Source organism: Alosa pseudoharengus, unplaced genomic scaffold (genome assembly GCF_046254945.1).
Source record: "Alosa pseudoharengus isolate Yale_2024_CS ecotype anadromous, Long Island Sound unplaced genomic scaffold, YU_APseudo_1.1 YU_APseudo_1.1_scf_15, whole genome shotgun sequence".
Classification (NCBI taxonomy): domain Eukaryota; kingdom Metazoa; phylum Chordata; class Actinopteri; order Clupeiformes; family Clupeidae; genus Alosa; species Alosa pseudoharengus.
The window spans coordinates 5946229-5965349 of record NW_027468620.1 but is presented as its reverse complement, the minus strand read 5'-3'; the positions used below and the strand labels follow the sequence as shown (position 1 = coordinate 5965349).

The window sequence follows — 19121 nt, the reverse complement described above, 5'->3', positions numbered from 1 at the left end:
AGCAGTTGCCGTACCATACTGTGACACAGTTGGTGATGATGCTCTCAATGTTGCAGCGGTAGAGGTTTTGAAGTTCACCAGGATCTGAGGAGAGAGGTTGTGTTCTTTAGTCTCCTCAGGAAGAAGAGATGCTGGTGAGCCTTCTTGGCTCAAGGTAGAGGTGTTGAGGGTCCAAGAGAGGTCCACAGAGATGTGGACACCCAGAAACATGAACTGGTGACATGCTCCACCTCAGTCCTGTTGATGAGGATGTGGCTTTGTGTGCTAGCTTTTGACTTCCTGAAGTCCACAATGAGGTCTTTGGTCCTTTGGTGTTGAGAGCCAGGTTGTTGCCGGTGCTCCGCGATGTTAGGTGCTGGACCTCCTCCCTGCAGGCTGTCTCATTATTGTTGCTGATGAGAGCAATCACCGTAGTGTTGTCTGCAAACTTGACAATGGTGTTAGAGCCATGTACAGGTATGCAGTTGTAGGTGAAGAGGGAGTAAAGGAGGGCTCAGCACACACCAGTGTTCAGGGTGAGGGTTGAGTGGGTGAGGTTATCTAATCTAACAGACTGCGGTCCAGAATCTAGTTTCAGAGGGAGGTATTGATGCCCAGTTCACTGAGTTTGGTGATCAGTTTGGAGGGGATAATGGTGTTGAATGCTGAACTGAAGTCAATGAACAGCATTCTTACATAGGTGTTGCTATTGTCAAGGAGGGACAGGGGAGAGTGAAGTGCCGTAAAGATGGCATCCTCTGTGCTCCTGTTTGCTCCTGCAAATTCTCTTGAAGCATTCTATACCGCAAACAAAATCTACCTCTGGGTACAAATAAAGTAACTTAAACTTGAACTTGCACTAGTTATAAAGTTATTCATCTAGCTATTAATTCACAGGACATGCAATCATTTTACTAACACAAATGTTATGAAGAAACACAATGTATAACACTTTATGGTAAAGGTACATGAATTATCATGAATTCATGCATGAATTAATTCATGATTTATGCATTACTTCATTCCTTTATATCCTATGAATCGTCAGGAATTGACATGAATTCATATACTCTCATTCATGATGACCTCATGTATGAACAAAGAGCAAGTTTTAAAGTCCGCACATCCAAATGTCTGACCTGGGAGCAGGACAAACAAACGACCAGACAAAAGAAGGGTGATTACCTGAAACGTCACGGAAAAATAAAAACAAGTGGGAGCAGAAAACCCTGGTTGAAGCGGACTTTTTCTCATGTATGAACAACACATCAATTAAAGCATTGGGTGTGATGGGTATATCATTATGATTTATGATTTCTTAAGCATGATCATCATGATTACATGAATTTTAGGATAATTGCTCATGCATTCATCATGTATGTGGCCCTTCAAATAAAGTAGTGAATAATGACATGTGTTTAGAGAACTCCAAAGTTATGTTCAAATCAGAATTTGAGCAGTGATGACCACATTTTTGACAGAAAAATAAAGTCATGATCATGGTTAATACATCATAATTCATAATGATGTGCCCACCGTACCTAATACTTTAGTAATGTGTTCATGTATGAGGTCTACTATGAACTATGTAAACTACTATGTGAACTACTATGAACTCAGTAAATTCCTGATGATTAATTAGATATTAATGAATGAAGTAATACATAAATCATGAATTAATTAAAGTACCCTTACCGTAAAGTGTTACCGAAATGGGTAAAGGCCTGTGTAACTTACTCCGAGACTACATACATTACCAACCCAATTCGCTTCAATTATGTAAATGTAATGTAAATCAGGTTTTATGGCCAAGTATACTTGGGTATACAAGGAATTTGGTCTCTGCATGTATCCCATCCGTGAATTAGTGAACACACAGGTCACAAATTGAAGCACACATTAACCTGGAGCAGCTGCCTTGCTACAGTGATGCTCGGGGAGCAGTGAGGGGTTAGGTGCCTTGCTCAAGGGCACTTCAGCCGTGGATGTGGGCATGGGAGACTAGTGCTCAACCTTTCCACCACCCACATTTTTCCTACTGGTCGGGGATCGAACCGGCAACCCTTTGGTTTCAAGCCCGAGGACCTAACCAGGCCACAATTTTAAACTTTACATTTCATCACTACACATCTTTCTTGACCCTCAAAAAACGTAAGTCTCATTTGTCAAATACCGTGTGCCTGCTCAGTTATACAATTTTAACAATTACATTTTTCAAAAGTTTTTTCAGGTAATTAACATGGCCATAATACTAGATTTTTTTCTTTTTTTCACAGCCTGTATCCTTGATCTATTGGCCAAGGAAGATTTCTGTGAACAATATGAATTAATTTAAATGGTATAATGACATCCGCCCAATGAAAGTGCCCAAAATCGCCATTTTGGCAACCATTTTGTTTATGCTAATTCGATGGTCATAAACTCAAAATTCAGCTTGGGAACAGGGCTAGTTGGATTCAGCACACCTTAATTATGTTAAAAAGTCCTGTTCCCAACTTTTACTAAAAAATGCCTCTAGGAAGCACATATCTCAAAAATATCACCTGTCTATTTCTAGAAACACCAAATCCAAGAACAATGGAGCGTACTACCAAGGTTGCGACGCAAGTTAGCAAACGACGCTTTCTAGAAACGACCCCCTGTAAGGTAGTACCTAATTGGCTAACTATAGATGGTGCCAGAAATTTTAAAAAGATGGTTGTGGTGAATTTCTAACTTTTTTGGCTGAAGTCAATAGCCTAGCAGGGGCCATTGGAATGAATGGGGAACTCTCTCTAGTTCTAAATAATACTTCCATGGTTTATCATTCTGACCTGAAATATATTGAATGCAAATATATTTATGTACAGTTGTCCCCAGAATTATTGGCACCTCTGCTAAAGTTGACTAAAAAGAGGAATATAAAATCATCTTTTAGGAATTGATTGTAGTGCCTTAAGTAAAAAAAAATAGGAAATATCCAACCTTTAAGGACACCAATTTTCTTTGTGAATGAATAATGTATCATAAATAAATACATGTTCTTCCTTAAAATACAGGGGTCATAAGTATTGGCACACCTATGTTAAATTCCCAGAGGCAGGCAGATTTTTATTTTTAAAGGCCAGTTATTTCATGGATCCAGGAAATAGCCCCACATCATCACATACCCTTCACCATACCTAGAGATTGGCATGGTGTTATTTCAGTTAGCCTAATAGCTGGTTTGATGCTCATTGAGCTCAATGCAAATCAAACCAGCTAATAGGCTAACTGAAATAAAACCATTTGAGGCATTCCTACTTGAGTGGTGTTCCTGTTGCTCATAACACACCACCACCAGAAATTATATTGCAGCCTGTCTCCACCAGGTGGTGACAATACTCTAAAATTGTGAGGCGCTGCGATGATTTCACATAAAAATGCATGTGTATTCAGAGTCCCATATACATGACATAAACACGTATTATTTTAAAATCACACACACACACACTCACTCACTCACTCACTCACTCACACACACACACACACACACACACACACACACACACACACACACACACACACACACACACACACACACACACACACACACACATACAGTTAGGCAAAATATGATGCCAGCTTGAAAACCTTGTACCAGTAGTCATCCAAAGGGAAGATATTTTGTGGGGATCTCACTTATTGCTTTTGACTGAGGAGAGCAAATATAATGTGCACAGGATGGTGAAGATGCAGAGTCTTGTCACTCACATAGTAATTTATAGACAATTAGTTTGACTAGGCCTTCATCACTGGAAAGCATCATGAAAGACTGATGCTTAGCACTTAATCCTATTTGGACCACTTAAAACTCATTTTCTATAAGTGAACCAAAAACAAAAACACAGAGCTTGGGATCTAGACAGACAACCGCTTCCCAGTGAAGCAGGCAGAATTCTGAGAATGTGCTGCATCACCAACACTGCCTCGTTTATTTTGCCCTTTGAAACGGAGGCACTCCTTTCCTCACCAGTCGAGAGCTGATATCCTCCTCCAGAGGGGGATATTGGGTCAGCCTCTGAAATCTCAGCCCTGTGATTGGGCAGTCCACATGATTTTTTTATTTTTTATTTCCTTTCTCTTTTTTCTTATCTTTTTTTTTGGCGAGGAAACGTTGTACACCCCCGCAGCAGACAGCTGCGGTTGGGAGCATGACAGGAGCACTGATAGGCGTGCTGACAGATAGGCAGGCAGGCGTGTGTGTGTGTGTGTCTTTGTGTGTGTGTGTGTGCGGGGGGGAGTGTTGGGACAGAGTATGTGTGTGTGAGAGAGAGAGCAAGAGAGAACAGGGCAAGCCTGGTGGTGGTCCCTCTGATGAGAGGCACTGCCTGCCGACGCCGGCCTGGGTTCCCCCTCTGGAGATGAGCGCAGGCACGTGTGTGTGGGCGGCAGTGTGTGTGCTTGCCGCGTTCTGACTGAGGCTCTGCTCGGTTCCATTCGCGCGGAAACACACTCGGCTGTAGTTATTAGGCACAAAGCTGTGCTCTGGACCTTGCTGTGTGCTTACTGCATACACCAGCCACATGAACTACTCTTTAACAACGCCCTGTGATTGGAGCGGAAAAAATTGCATGTACATCTATATAAATGCTATTTTGGAGATACAGTACTGAGATTACATTTTGGGTATGAAGAAAATCATTCTTTCCCAGTACATTACATGTTGCAGCACACTAAAGTTCAGTTCAGTTTATTGCTTCCAGCTAGTTCAATTATATTTTGCTGGCAGATGCTGTAATTCTTGTTTAAGTCAGTTATTTGTGGCCATATTGAGAGACGTCTGGAGGTAACATTCAACTCAAGTCAGTTCTTTGTCAGTGAAGTTCACTCAGAGGTTGATACCTCCACTGCAAGTCATTACAAATAACAGACTATGATTGAAATCCATCAAGGCTTATTATTTCTGACAAGAAATCAACAACAGGAACATGCTCAGATCTAATATTAATTTGCTTGTCAAATCTGTATATCTGGAGTAGTACAAAATATTGAATCACATGTAGAAATGTCAACCAAAGCATTATTTTGGTGTTTGGCCATTTTCTGTCTTAATTTCAGATTTGGTAATTATGGGATAGAAGTGAGGCACCTGTTTTCGGTCTATTTTTAGTGAGAATCCAGCTGTTGCTAAGCAAACCCGTAATGCCATGTCTTTTCACAGTCCTAAAAGTGAATACTCCAATAATTGGAAGGTGGAATAATTCAAGGCGTATGAAAATGACAGCTATTATTTGTAGCCTTTAAAATCCTTTAAAAGCCTTCCCACCCAGTGTTATTTTTAATGTAGCAAGTGGTGCCTAATTAAAGAAATCAATAGAGAATTAGTCCACCAGACAAGAAAAGAGTGAATTTTGTTTTGGTTAGTCTGTGCATTTTGGTTTGGTTTGCTACCATTTGAGGGTCTATTGGAATCTGTCAATAATGTTTGAACTGTACAATGACAATGAAGCTTGTAAGTGACAAGATGAAGTGCAAATATGCATGTAAGAAATATAAAAAAATAAATAAGCTATGATGACACTTGAATGTGAGCCTCTATTTCTGGCGCCCACTGTTGCGTGATGGGCACCTTATGTCAACCCACCCCTCTTTCATTCCCTCCGTTCTCCAGCTGAATCTCTCCATCTCTGCCTGTGGCTATGCTTACATGCAAGATAGGGGAGAACTGTGGGATACACAGCAACTACTTAATAACACACACACACACACACACACACACACACACACACACATACTTGAGTGTACATATATGTGTATGTGTTTATATATATATATATATATATATATGTGTGTGTGTGTGTTTTTGTGTCTTATGTCACATATTTGCACCTTTCTACTTTGAGTACTGTAGTTCAGAACTACTTAAAATGTAGAGAGATGCATCCTGCCACATCCCAATTCACTCCGTGGAGTGGTGGAGTTGTGCTGCTTAAATTGGAGACGTGTGAAGACAGAGTGCACTCGATCCTCACAGGATCACATGCAGCTACAGGCACAAGCATGTATTTGTTATTCTTAGTCACCATGGGAAAGGGAGTAGAGATATTGTGTGCCTCCCACGTTTTATTCTAATACACACAAGCAACGTACACACACACTAACACACACACACACACACACACACGCACACAAACACACACAAACACATAGACTTAAATGGACATGCTGCAGAGCGTTCGGATGCAGTCAGTGTGAAGGGGGGCTGATGAGAAAGGACAGGAGCTGAAATTGTGCTGCAGCCAGTGGGGACAGTGAGGTCCAGCCATGCATGAATATGGCTTAGCCGTCTATAAGCATGACTCAAACGAGATGAAGACCAGCCATCAGAAACAATGAAACACCAAGAAACACACACACACACACACACAAACACACACACTTTTTAACTGTAAATGTTCATGTAGCACATAAGGCTTTACTGGACCTGGAGTATGGCACCTGAATCAAGAGTCCTCATGAGTTCCTCTAGCCGTACTGATATGTGAACTTCTACATGCATGCTTACATGCACCCAAATTCCATGCAAACACACACACACACAAACACAAACAGTCCTCTCCGTCAAATATGAGTCTTCATCAATCTGACTCAATCAAATATGAGTCTTCAGCCTCTGCCTGCTCCTGCAGCTTGGCACAACTGACACTGTAGCAACACTCCTCATTACTGCTGCCTGTACATCAAAGCAGATGGTGGAACCTGATTATCTTAACGGGATCACAGGAGGAGAGAGAGAAAGCGAGCGAGGGAGGGAGGGAGTGACAGAGAGAACGAGAGAGCCTTAATATAAGCCATAATTATCTAGCAAGGAAAACGAGTGTGAAGAAAAACATCATTTAGTTTGCACAGCACAGCAAGATGAAGTGATGCTTGCTCAGTGTTCCTTCCAAATCCACTATGGGATGCCTTCTTTGTTCCCACAGTAGAGTCTAATAAAACGGCTTGTGCTTACTTGTATTCCCTGTGCCCTGATAAAACAAGGCTCGTAAATGGCGTCTCAGGGCCCATATTAGATACCCATTCGAACTGACCAATACCACAATTACATTTACATGTATTAATTTGGCAGACACTTTTATCCAAAGCAACTTACAACTATAGAACATTTAACATTTAAGCCATTTTAATGCCATCTTCTGGAGGTGAAGATGGTCGTGGATAGATTTATTATGTGACTAGTGCTACATTCTTGCATTTTCTCTTCCCGTTTATGTAGTCAGAGGACTCTTATGTAAGAACTGTTTACTCCACAGGATTCTTTGTGTTTCTAAACACTAAGGGATTTGAAGTGACAGACAAGTACTTTATTCGTTCAAGATGACGATATAGCTGGACTTAGAAAGGTAATAAGAATTCCAGCATACATTCTCATGTAAAATTGGGCTGTTGAATTGATCTTTACTTCCATATGGCTATCATCAATCCTTTATCACATCTTTATTTCCATCTGAACAGAGCCCGTTACACATCTCATTTTAAAGGGTCCACTGTCCCTTTGATGCACACTGCAAAGGCGTCTAGACAAAAAAAAGACAAAGAAAGGAAAAATCACTTTTAATTAATGTGATATTATCAGGACAGTTTCATTCATTCTGGGAAATGGTTTAATATTAATGATTTGGTTTAAATTAGTTATTTAAAATGGCAAGGACCCCCTCCACCCCCCACCCCCCATCACTGGCATTATCCATTTAGTCATGTTAATTGAAAAATCCTAATTTTGCCCAAATCCACTCAGGCCCTTTTACGGGGCTAAAAGTGCTGATGATGCCATGGCCATCTGTCAGGTCTGTCATCGAGTCATCGTCATGGTGATTAAGAGAGCGCCATACTGACTTGGAGGTGTTTAAGTCACATCTATGTACAGGCAGACTTATTCTGTGACTGATCCTTCATATCGATTTTTTTCTGAAGATATGACCATAAATGTAGTCACATATACCGGTATTAACATCAAATAGATTGGATCCCTGCATATATACAGAGATGGTAAAAGCACACACTCTCTATACTATATTATACTGTCTATATATATATAAATCCTCAACTTCTTAATTCAAGTGAAAGTAACATAGTACAGGGTCTGAATGTACTTAAAGTATAAAAATAAAAAGTATCCTAAAGTTCTTAGCCTAACTGTAATCATTCCTCCACACCTTTCTTTCATTTCACTTGCATGCTCCTTTTTCCTTTTCTTTTTCTAGTCTTTGCCCTTCATACATTTATTTCCACCTTTACTGATTGCCTGGCCCTGCCCGCCTAGTATCTCGGTTCATTTTCATTTCACTGAGATACTAGTCTGGCTCATGATAATATATCCTTCAGCCACCAGGGTGGCTTGCCAATCAGTGACAAGAGGGGATGACGTTAGTTTCAAAATAAAAAGTGGCTGTGATAAATGGTTGTAGCAACACCTGCAAACATCAAAAACTTGCCGTCGGAAGAATGTGTAAATTTATGTACAGCAAAGGTAGGACTAAATATAGTCTTTCCTGACTGTGGATGATGTTATCAGATTTTAAAGGTTAGGTACCCTGGAAGTCCAGAGTTCTCGCAAGAGCTAAATTTGAATTTGCTCAGCGAGTGACTCTGGCGACGAGTAATGATGCTCCTTACCTATGCCCATGCACCAATCACATCAGTGTATCTGATATAGGCGGGCCAGAGGCGAGTTAAACAGATGATGACAGCGCTGCGATGTCGATGTCCGGAAACATTGGTCGTAGTGTTATCCAATTACGTCGACGTCCGTAATCGATCAGTAAACATTGGTCGTAGTGTTATCCAATTGTGTGCAGTGATATTTTCATATGCATGCTTGGTGTCGCCCCTTGAGTTGGGCCATTTTCATTACTCGGGTCTGGTCCTCCAGGCTAAAGGTTATTAATAAATAATAAATAAATAATATAATAATAAAATAATGTTAGGAATCCCTGATCAATGTGATTCGTTAGGCTGGACCAATAACGATTTCAAAGTTAACAGAAAATGTATGCCTGTTACGATGCTAGATACATTGTGTACCAGAATTTTTTCATCCTCTCTCTGTCTATCAGTTTCTCTATGTGTATCACAGAGGCACAGATTCACCAACGCATACCCACAAAATGCATAAATGGGTACTTGAAAGAGCAATGTTTCTACAGTAGATCAAAAAGAACAGGTCCAAGGCAAGGTGTCTTTTTGTTTCTCTCCCTTTGTGTCTGTCTGTCTGTCTGTCTGTCTGTCACACACACACACACACACACACACACACACACTCTTGTTGTTCTCATGACTCCACCATTGTTTCCACCATGCACAGTACATCAAAAGCATAGTTGAAGGACCAATGTTTGTAGGTAAAGATAAAAAATGTACCTTACAGACACACACACACAGAGAGAGAGAGGGAGAGAGAGAGAGATGTTTTTTCATTCTCATCATTTTGAGTTGAGGCAATTGGGCAGTTATAACATGTAAGACTAAATCAGTGATGAATGCTTCTGGCATTTACAGTATATGGCTTTAATGAGAGAGCAGTTCAGTTTAAAACATCTCTAAAATACCATGCCTAAATTGCACAAACGCACTTCACTTCCCAATTGACTGACACTTTCACAATTCCTTAACAGTAACTGGGTGCAGAATAAAATGCATAGTCTGGCATGACGCGTGTGTAATAATATGCACTACAATATCATCGTGTTTCGTGCTGTGCGTGTATCTATGACGCAGATGTCAGAGATTTCCCTCCACCAGAAATATCAGCGCCTAAAATTAGATATATCCAGAAAAAGCCGAGGTGTAAACGTTTCTAGGAAGGCCGATGTCACATGTGCAAGTTTTGAGTTTTACTTGCGAGGGTGGGAAGGGTACGCTTCAGACAGAATTAGGCATAAAGTAGCTTCGAGGACGATGTTCAAAGAGCGCCGCACGAAACGAATTGGCACTGCGCAATTGCGCAACAAGACGATACTTGGGGGACCTGTGGCCGGCGGGGAGCGTAAGTGGAGTAAAACGTGAACGCCGTTTTTCGGACCCGGTGTTATGCTGTGTGATTTTAAAGAACATTTTCAGCGGTAAAGTTGATGGGTCCCTCGTTTTTTCGGCAAATTAAAGGGAGGAGGCAGCCAATCGATCGCGCTCCGTTTTGCGCGACCAGGCGTCTCGCGTCTTGGAAACACATCTGCAAAGCAGCTGTGTGACCATGCATTAGGGCAATATGTGCAGGTGTGTTGAAAGTGCCGTCACCTGCCAGGGGATCTGAGAGCTGGACGCACCATGCACACAGTGGAGGTCGTGGTTTCTCTCCTGTTAGTCGTGATCATCGTGGTGTCGTTGCTGTCCAACGTTGTGGTGCTGATTTGCTTTTTGTATAACGCCGAGATTCGCAAACAGGTGCCGGGCTTGTTCATCCTCAATCTCACTTTCTGCAACCTGCTGCTCACGGTGTCCAACATGCCCCTGACTCTTGGAGGACTCATCTACAAGGGTCACCCGGGCGGGCAGGGATTCTGTCAGATAGTGGGATTCCTGGACACCTTTCTAACCACTAACTCGATGCTGAGTATGGCTGCTCTGAGCATAGACCGGTGGGTGGCTGTGGTTTTTCCGCTAAGCTACCACTCCAGGATCCGGCATCGGGACGCCGTGATTGCTCTCGGCTACACGTGGATTCACTCGCTGTCCTTTTCTGTAGTAGCATCGTGCCTCTCCTGGGTGGGATACCATCAACTCTACGCCTCGTGCACCCTGTGCAACACCCGAGCGAGCGGCATGAGGACCCAATTTGTCATCTACACGCTTGTTTTACACTCGGTCACGTTCCTGCTGTCTCTGGTCGTGCTCTGCGTAACGTATCTCAAAGTGCTGAAAGTGGCGAGGTTTCACTGCAAACGCATTGATGTGATCACCATGCAGACGCTGGTGCTGCTTGTGGATATCCACCCGAGGTATTTAGATTATGTTATGTACTCTTTCTCAGTGCCTTGTTGCTGTACACTGGCCATGTCTTGAAATGACCTGTAAAATACAGGTTTACCCTTGACGTTATATAAGTTTCGATCTTTGGTATTTTGTTTTTATTATTCTTATCATTTATCAGGGTAGCTTGCATCAGTCTCAAAACACAGTCGTGTCCAAGTTTATTTGCAATTTGTAATATTTATGTGTGTGTGTGTGTGTGTGTGTGTGTGTGTGTGCGCGCATGTGCGCCAGTTCCAGAGTATTTCAATGTACTATGATTGTGTTCACAAACCTTAGATATGCTTTGACGGTTTTGAGCTATTAAAAAATCCCATCTTGTCACTTTGATGTAGCTTTCAGAGGTAGGCTATGATTGGTTTGCATGAACTTGACAACCGAACATTATATTAGACCTTTAGATCAGACCTGATCTGTTCTCTTCATTATATCTTTAGATTAGACCTGACCTTTTCTCTCACACCTCAGTGTGCTGTCGATAGCTCAGGTGACAACACTAGCAGGAGATATTTTGGTGCACCATCAGTCTAAACATATATGTGCCTCACATATCTCTATAGCTTGCTAGCCTTCCCAGCCAAACTTAAATTTTTTGTGTACGGCTCATAATATTTCATTAATCTACTTTGTATATGCTGTATATAAATCTTGAGGATCCCAAATATCCCAGTTTGGGAGTAGTGTATAGAGTGTATAGAGTAGTATATAGACAGACTATCCCAATACAGACTAGACAACACATACACAGCTAAACCTATACACTTTCTGGTAATGTACTGACTGAGGTGTAATGGTTAATATTACTTAATGAGCTTTTTCTTGTTTCATTCAACATTGTCTGGACCTGAGTGGCTTGCTCCTTGTTTTCAAGTGTTCATACCCCTGCAGTCTAAAATGTCCTTGTCGTGTCTGAGTGCTTGTTTCAACTGTTAATAATCTACAACTACTGTTGTGAATTAGGTCACTGTTCTCAGCAACACACTGAATCATTGGTATTTCCAGACCCTTCCCCTAGCAACAAGAATAGAAGAATTTGATGGTGGAGACGATCAAGGCCTGTATGCTAGATATGCTCAGCTGCAAATGGTTCAAGCGCACATAATATCTGGAAGGCAGAATAATCAAAACACTCAATATCACGACAGCTTTGTTCAAAATGTCATTTTCACCCACCACTGATTGCACAGTCAACAGAGCTTTCTAATAACCATTTCACATAATCATAGGGCTCAAACCATATCTGGCCTATCAAACTGAGTTTGGGTGAGTGTGTAAGACTCATCCTGAGAGCTCGCACACTCACACAAAGTGTGGGAAACGACTCGTCTTCGGTCAGGTGTGCTGTAGAATTGGCCCAATTGCATGCCGTAATTGCCCACCACTCCCTGTTGCGCTGCCTATTCGTAAGGCATTCATCTCCACGTTTCCATTTAGCCAGGGGTGGGCCTTTATACTAAGGGATGCTGCCAGTCTCTCTACCCCTCACAGAGTGCAGCAGTGTGCTGGCGATGCCAATGGTAGCTTGTCTTTGCCAACCTGTCCCACCTCCCTTCTTGTACCCCTACCCACCCCCACCCCAACCCCCGCAGCGTCAGGCAGCGGTGTCTGGAGGAGCAGAAGAGGCGCAGGCAGAGGGCCACAAGGAAAATCAGCACCTTCATCGGCACATTCGTGGTCTGCTTCACCCCCTATGTCATCACCAGGTAAGACTGCAGGGGCCGCATCCAGGTGGACGATGGATGGGTGCATGGCACTGAATCGCAGAGTGATTGCTGATTGACCGGAGACTGAATATTTCCATTTTGATGAACGGGGTCTCCCTGGGCCTTTTCAATCATGCCCATTTGAGTAGTGGCAGTGGGGTACTGGCTGATGTAGCTCTTTCCATGGATCTACTCTTACCTCCCTTTCACATCACTAAAAGCAGAATTCAGGAGACGTATCTTGCAGTCAGTGCAGTCCCTCAGCTAGTGATTTATAGTCTGATTGAGCATCTCAATCAGTTTTCAACAGCTACATTGTTAGGATGTAAGTGTGATGTAATGATTGTGACTAAAGGAACACAATGTACACAATAGATGAGAAAGGTTGTTTTCATTTTATTCTTATTCCTATACTTTCAAGTAACACAATGTAGGAATTCTACCTTTTGTCCCCTTTTGTACCCATTTAGCACTAAGGGCGTATTCAATTCATCGGAGACTGACGAAAAGAATCATGTTCCTGGTCAGAATAGCATAGTTACAGTATATAGTGCAATACCAGGCATTCTGAGCACTCATCGTTATTGACAGAGACACAAGTCTACATATTGTAAATCCATGAATCATCAATGAGTTGAAACCATTATTTTAAAGTAAAATAACTACATTGTGTTGCTTAAAAGGCATTGATATATTTATATGTAATCAGCGATGTGTGTTTGTGTGTGTGTGTGTGTGTGTGTGTGTCTTTGCCACATCAGGGTGATGGAGCTGTTAGAGTTGTTTCCCATCAGTCCTCACTGGGGCGTGGTGTGCAAGTGTCTGGCCTACAGCAAGGCGGCGTGCGACCCCTTCGTCTACTCCCTCCTGCGTCACCAGTACAGGAAGACATTCCACGACATCATGAACCGCCTGCTGCGGAGACGCTCACTCACCACGCGCAGGCTGGAGAACGGCAGAGCCTGGAAGAGAGAGAAGGATGACAGGACCAGAGAGGAGGAGATGAAGGAGAAGGCTGAGGAGAAAGAGGAGACGGGAGAGACGGAGAGGAAAGGCAATATGACGACAAAGAGCAATACCAAGGAACTGAGTGGCACTACAAAAGGAACAGGGTAAAAGTTTAATACACTAGAGGCAGCTCTCTCCCCTTATTTTGAACAAAAACACGATTATGTTCATAAAGAGAGAGGAAAAATAGAATGCTAAAAAGAGTTTTTATACTTTTATATTACACTCTAATAGATTTTACCAGGTTTTTTGATGTTTACATCTGAAACCTGATATCTCCTTGTATGCAGGTGATTTCATAGTATCAAAGATGGGGTTGTGTAACAATTAAGTACTATCTCACTGGAGTGATGTATGTCTTATAAAGTCTTATAAATTAAAAGTATTGCCATCTTGACAAGCTGCTAGTTTGTCAGAACTTTCTGACATGGCTGATTTAGCCAATGTCAGAAAGTACCAAGGAGATGGTACTTTACTTGGGGAAAATGATGGACTGAAGGATTAGATATGTAGCAGAAAACCAATAGGTTTTATGAAATATGATTCCAAGAGTCAAAACCATATTGCTAAATTTGAAGAAAATTACACATGACCTCCAACCCCCGCCCCAAGCCCCCGCACACACAAACACACACACACACACACACACACACACACACACACACACACACACACACACACACACACACAATATATAATCAGTTGTTTAGAAGGAATGCTTCAAAAAATGCCATGCATTGTCTGAGCAAATGAGTGTAATTCTATGGAAAGCATAAATAAAGCTTTCATTAATAGATTTTGTTTCATTGCGGTAGTTGGTGGGTTGTTTTTACATTATTCTGATTAAACTAATTTAAGCAACAAATCTGGGCATTCAGATTCAGCACCATACTATTGTCCCATATGGTGCAGCCTGGACCTCTGTTTGAAGGCAGAGTCACGTTGAGTCAAGGCTCTGCTTGAAGGTGAAGCATATTGTTGTTACAGTATATGTTCAGGAATCCTGTGAGGGATGTTTTCTTTCTCGGAGATGTTTGTACATTGTGGTCGAGTGAAAACACAAATGTTGTGCCTTTCTGAGTGATATTGTGTTTTAAGCTGAAGCTAAGGGTATTTTCCACTTTCGCTTAAAATGGATTATCAATGAAACGGGCCAAAACCCGCCTTTGGGATGTTCTGTAAAACCCAACACAAACCTCCTTATACAGTATAAACGGGAAGCTTCCATGTTGGTGGTTCTCAATCTCATTCCCCTCAGTCTCCATGACTGAAACATACTGTACTTGTTTCAGCTTTATGCCCCAGTGTAGAGTGACACGTTATTCTAACACATATACTGCTGGGCATGTCCCCAGCTTGGAATTTAAATGTCAACATTTCCTTCTATTCTTTTCCCAGTAGCTTTGTGTGCGTGTGTGAGATGTAAACCGGCTGAACACAACAGTAAGTACCTCAAACTGTCACTGATGACAGCCTCTTGCTGTTTTAATGTTCAGCGAGAGCAGACACTGTAGCTTTGCAAATTATATTCACAAGCTGGATGCAAAACGCCAAGTAAACTCATATCATGGTTAAGAAAACAAAAGTGTCTGGCAAGGGTATTTAATTATTTGCTGTGATATGGTGTCGATTTTGACCATTATATTCCTTACTGGAGTTGCTTAATTGTGTTGTTTGTATTTCAATGAGTGGGGACGAACACAGGGTGATTTCTATTTGAATGTCATAGAATTTTAATAGATATGTAGTTTGTTTGCACTTGGCTGATATCTGAAATGGCATATATCGGTCACACTTGCTGACGTGAAGTTAAAGAAAATCAGTTAGGGTCTTGAATACAACTTTCTGGTGATTATGTTTGTTGTGTTTAGTTTAAGCACTTTTTGGTGAAAAGTGTGAAGCCTTAGGAAAAAAAGATGTCTATATTTTTGTTACTGTAAAGGTGTGTAATATACTTATATATTTGTGACTTGAATCTAATAAAATGTAGTGCATTTTAAAATAAAAGATCATCCTTTTTTGCTCAGCCTGGCCTATTCCCTCTGTCATGACCACTGTCATGTTTACTTTGATCAAAGTTACATTTTCACACATTAATTCTTAACATCGCATGATGGAACATTCCCCACACTAGACCTTCAGGGTAATTATTTTCTCAATATTCCCCTGTGCTGAAGGAGAGACAGGTCCTGCACCTCTTGGCTTTGTGCTATCATCCACTGAGAACAAGGCTAAAGACAGCATGTGGGTGCGATAATTAGTTTGGGAAAAAAAGCTCCTTAAAACACTCCTTCCCTCCCACTGCCAGTACGTAGTTAAGGCAATGACAGCACAGTGCTTTCTCGACGCCCCAGCCGCCTGAACAATGGAGAGTTGAATCCCGTTACACACCAAGGTAATTGCGAGGCCACAAGGAAAAGAGGGGAAAATAGAGAAAATGAGCAGATGTGTGTGTATTGGGGAGTGGAGGAGAGAGTTGAAAGAGAAGGCAGCTCTATGCCCGAGCCACTGAACAGCCAGTTATGACAGCCATGAGGAATACTAGGTAATTAATTACCACAAACCCCAGAAAGGCGAGAAAAACGGTCTTGTTAGGTGGTCTTGGGTGTGCGTCCTGCATTTCACACAACCTACTCGAAGTCTTTTTTTTCTGCCTGGACCTCCTAGGAATATATGGAAGATGTGTGTGTGTGCGACTGTGTGTGTGTGTGTGTGAGTGTGAATGTGTAGCTGAAGAAATGAATTCACAGGGCATGTCAAAGCCTTGGCTGAAGTACAGTACATACTTAGTGAAGACTTCCCTAAGATGCAGACGTCGCTCCATGACAGAATGTAAGATAAACAGTGTTTTTGTCACCAAACATTTAATTACCTTCTCCTTTTGTTGAAAACACAACCCCCTATCTAATTTTAGAAATGTTTTTAATTATAGTCTACAACAAACAACCCAAACAGTATCTCCAAAATGCAATACACATCTCTAAGGTTACTACACCTCTAGGGATCTACAAATATAGCATTATGAAATGAATAAGAAATTTTGTTTGCTAAGAAAATGAGAATGCTGAAATATTTTTGGTATCCATGTACCGTGTCAGATGCTTTGTGGAACGCAGTGAAACACTAAAGCTTTGTAGAGCACCTAGTGTCTCACAACACTGCCAAAATACAAGCAGTGGGGAGAGCAGATGAAAGTGGAACAGGGATGACTTTGTTGGGAGCTTGATGCAGAAGCTGCTGTTGCAGCAGAGGAGCTCAGGCAGATGCCCTGAACACTCTCAGTGGCACCAGATATCACCATCAGCCCTCATCACTACTATCAGAGATGCTCACAGCTCCTCACACACACACACACACACACACACACACACAAATATGCATGGGCACACATGCAAACAAACACATACTGTACTCACCCACAAACATACACACACACACACACACACACACACACACACACATACCTCTGTCTGTTAGCAAAAATTGATCAAAGATAAAACCACCAAACCAAACTCATTGCACTTAAGCTGGAATTAATCCATACTTATTATGTATTCCCTGTTTACTTCAGTCTGTGTAGCATTTGTGGCAAATATATTTTTTTGCGTTATTTGTAACACACTCAAATCTGTAACTGATTGCTTAATATTGATTACCGTCTAGTCAGGAGGATTGTCTCTCTTTATCACAAACGGTTATAACACCTGCAGTGGGGAGGAGAACTCAAGGACTTGTCTTAGTGACTCACCCTCTCAAATCACGTCTGTGAGGTCAATGCAACCTTCAGTGCCAACAAAAGAAGGCACTGGACTGAACATAGGCACTATTTCACAGCCACAAAAGAACTGAAAATTGGATTGAAGTCCAATAATGATTATAGAGAAAGTGCCAGACGAGGTGTGCATGTGTGTCTGTGTGTGTTTGCGAGTGTGTGTTTGTCTGTGTGTGCATGTAGGGGAGGTAATTTATTTGGGTACCCCTCCCCTAACACATACACTCAGCTGGCACATTTATGTACCAGCTGCCTACCAATAAACTTACTCCCATCCAGGTCACGGAACCAATGTAACCTGCATTGTGTTGACCCCACGGTTCAGCCCCGCACTTGCCCAGACTTGAATCCACTTCTAGCACTTCCGATTGGGAGGCGAGCGCGTTAGCAAGTTCAATAACGATTATAGAGAAAGTGCCAGACCATGGGTGCAAGTTTGACAGCACATTTGACGGACAGTGCATGTGTACTGTGGCCAGAGCGAAGTCAGACGCACAAAGTGGGCTGAGTCAGGCCGAAGTTAATTATCAAAAGATAGATAGATAGATCAGAATTTAACACTGGTTGCACGTGATTGGTTTATTCAATTTCACTTCACCGGAGAGATCTCACCCATTTCAGAGTCCCCTCCTTGACATAGCTTCCCGCTACCTATATTGCCGCCGCCGACGCCCTCGGGCCCCATGTGTGCATGTGTGATTACTGCCATTATATGTTGCAAAAGACATACATTAATCCAGATCAAACATTTACACTTTTGTCAATCATTTCAATAAGTGCCTGACAGAAAACGCCAATGGCAAATTTTGATTTATATACCAAATTCAGATACACCATGTTTGTTTAATTTTACAGGGAGCAAAACCCAGGGGTGCTAGAATATCTTAGCACGTCTTTCAACATACTATAAAATACCCAGCAACATGATCAAATGAGTGGCTTTAGATATTTTATCACCAGTTTCCCTCTTCTAAGGCTACCATTATAGTCTTGGCTAATATTATAGTTTCAGACAAATTAACTTATTGACAGTTTCTAGTCTTAGATAAAAAAATAATTAAAAAAAACAGATTTAGTTTCTGATTTTGTTTGTTATTGGTTTTACACCTGACAGCTCAACTCTTCACTATTAGCTCCCTGTTGGCAACTCAGTTACCTGATAGGCTATGCTGGGCAAGGTTGCTAACCTGGGGTGCATTTCCCAAAACCATAGCTGCTAACCTGTTAGCAACTTAGTTGGTTGGCAATGGGAAATTTCATTGCAACCAACAAAGTTGCTAACTTAGTTAGCAGCTATGGTTTTGGGAAACGCGCCACTGTGTAGTATTAAATTGTTTTCCGTGAGATGGAAACATTAACACAAAATTTTAAAGAAATTCTGGGTGCACGATAATGTTTACATGATATACACCTTATAAATCTTAAATCTTATCCAAATGATAACTCATTAAAAGTGAGTTACAATCCTAATAATAAGTTGAAAAATATCCACACACGGTGATCATTGTGCTCCAAGCAACTTTTGGAATGTGTCAGTTGCAGAGAAAACATGCATCCAAAGAATGTGGTAGGCTAGTGATGCACAGTGTTGCCAACTCCTCAGTGAGAAAAGTAGCTAAAGGCTGTCCTAAAAGTCGCCAGAAGTCGCTAAATGACGTAATGACGAATTTAAC

General features: G+C 41.6%; 1 protein-coding gene across 1 annotated transcript; it reads left to right on the top strand.

Moving 5' to 3' along the window:
* Nucleotides 1–10263: 10263 nt before the first annotated feature.
* On the top strand, nt 10264–13784 carry gpr26 (G protein-coupled receptor 26). The gene is made up of 3 exons (XM_076286442.1): nt 10264–10934; nt 12555–12668; nt 13430–13784. Exons 1-3 carry the CDS (start codon nt 10264–10266, stop codon nt 13782–13784), a joined length of 1140 nt encoding a protein of 379 aa, XP_076142557.1.
* Nucleotides 13785–19121: the final 5337 nt, after the last annotated feature.

Coding starts and splice junctions, on each gene's coding strand:
- gpr26 (XM_076286442.1), top strand. CDS start 10,264: ATGCACACAGTGGAGGTCGTGGTTTCTCTCCTGTTAGTCGTGATCATC. Junction 10,935..12,554: donor CTTGTGGATATCCACCCGAG/GTATTTAGATTA, acceptor CAACCCCCGCAG/CGTCAGGCAGCGGTGTCTGG. Junction 12,669..13,429: donor ACCCCCTATGTCATCACCAG/GTAAGACTGCAG, acceptor TTGCCACATCAG/GGTGATGGAGCTGTTAGAGT.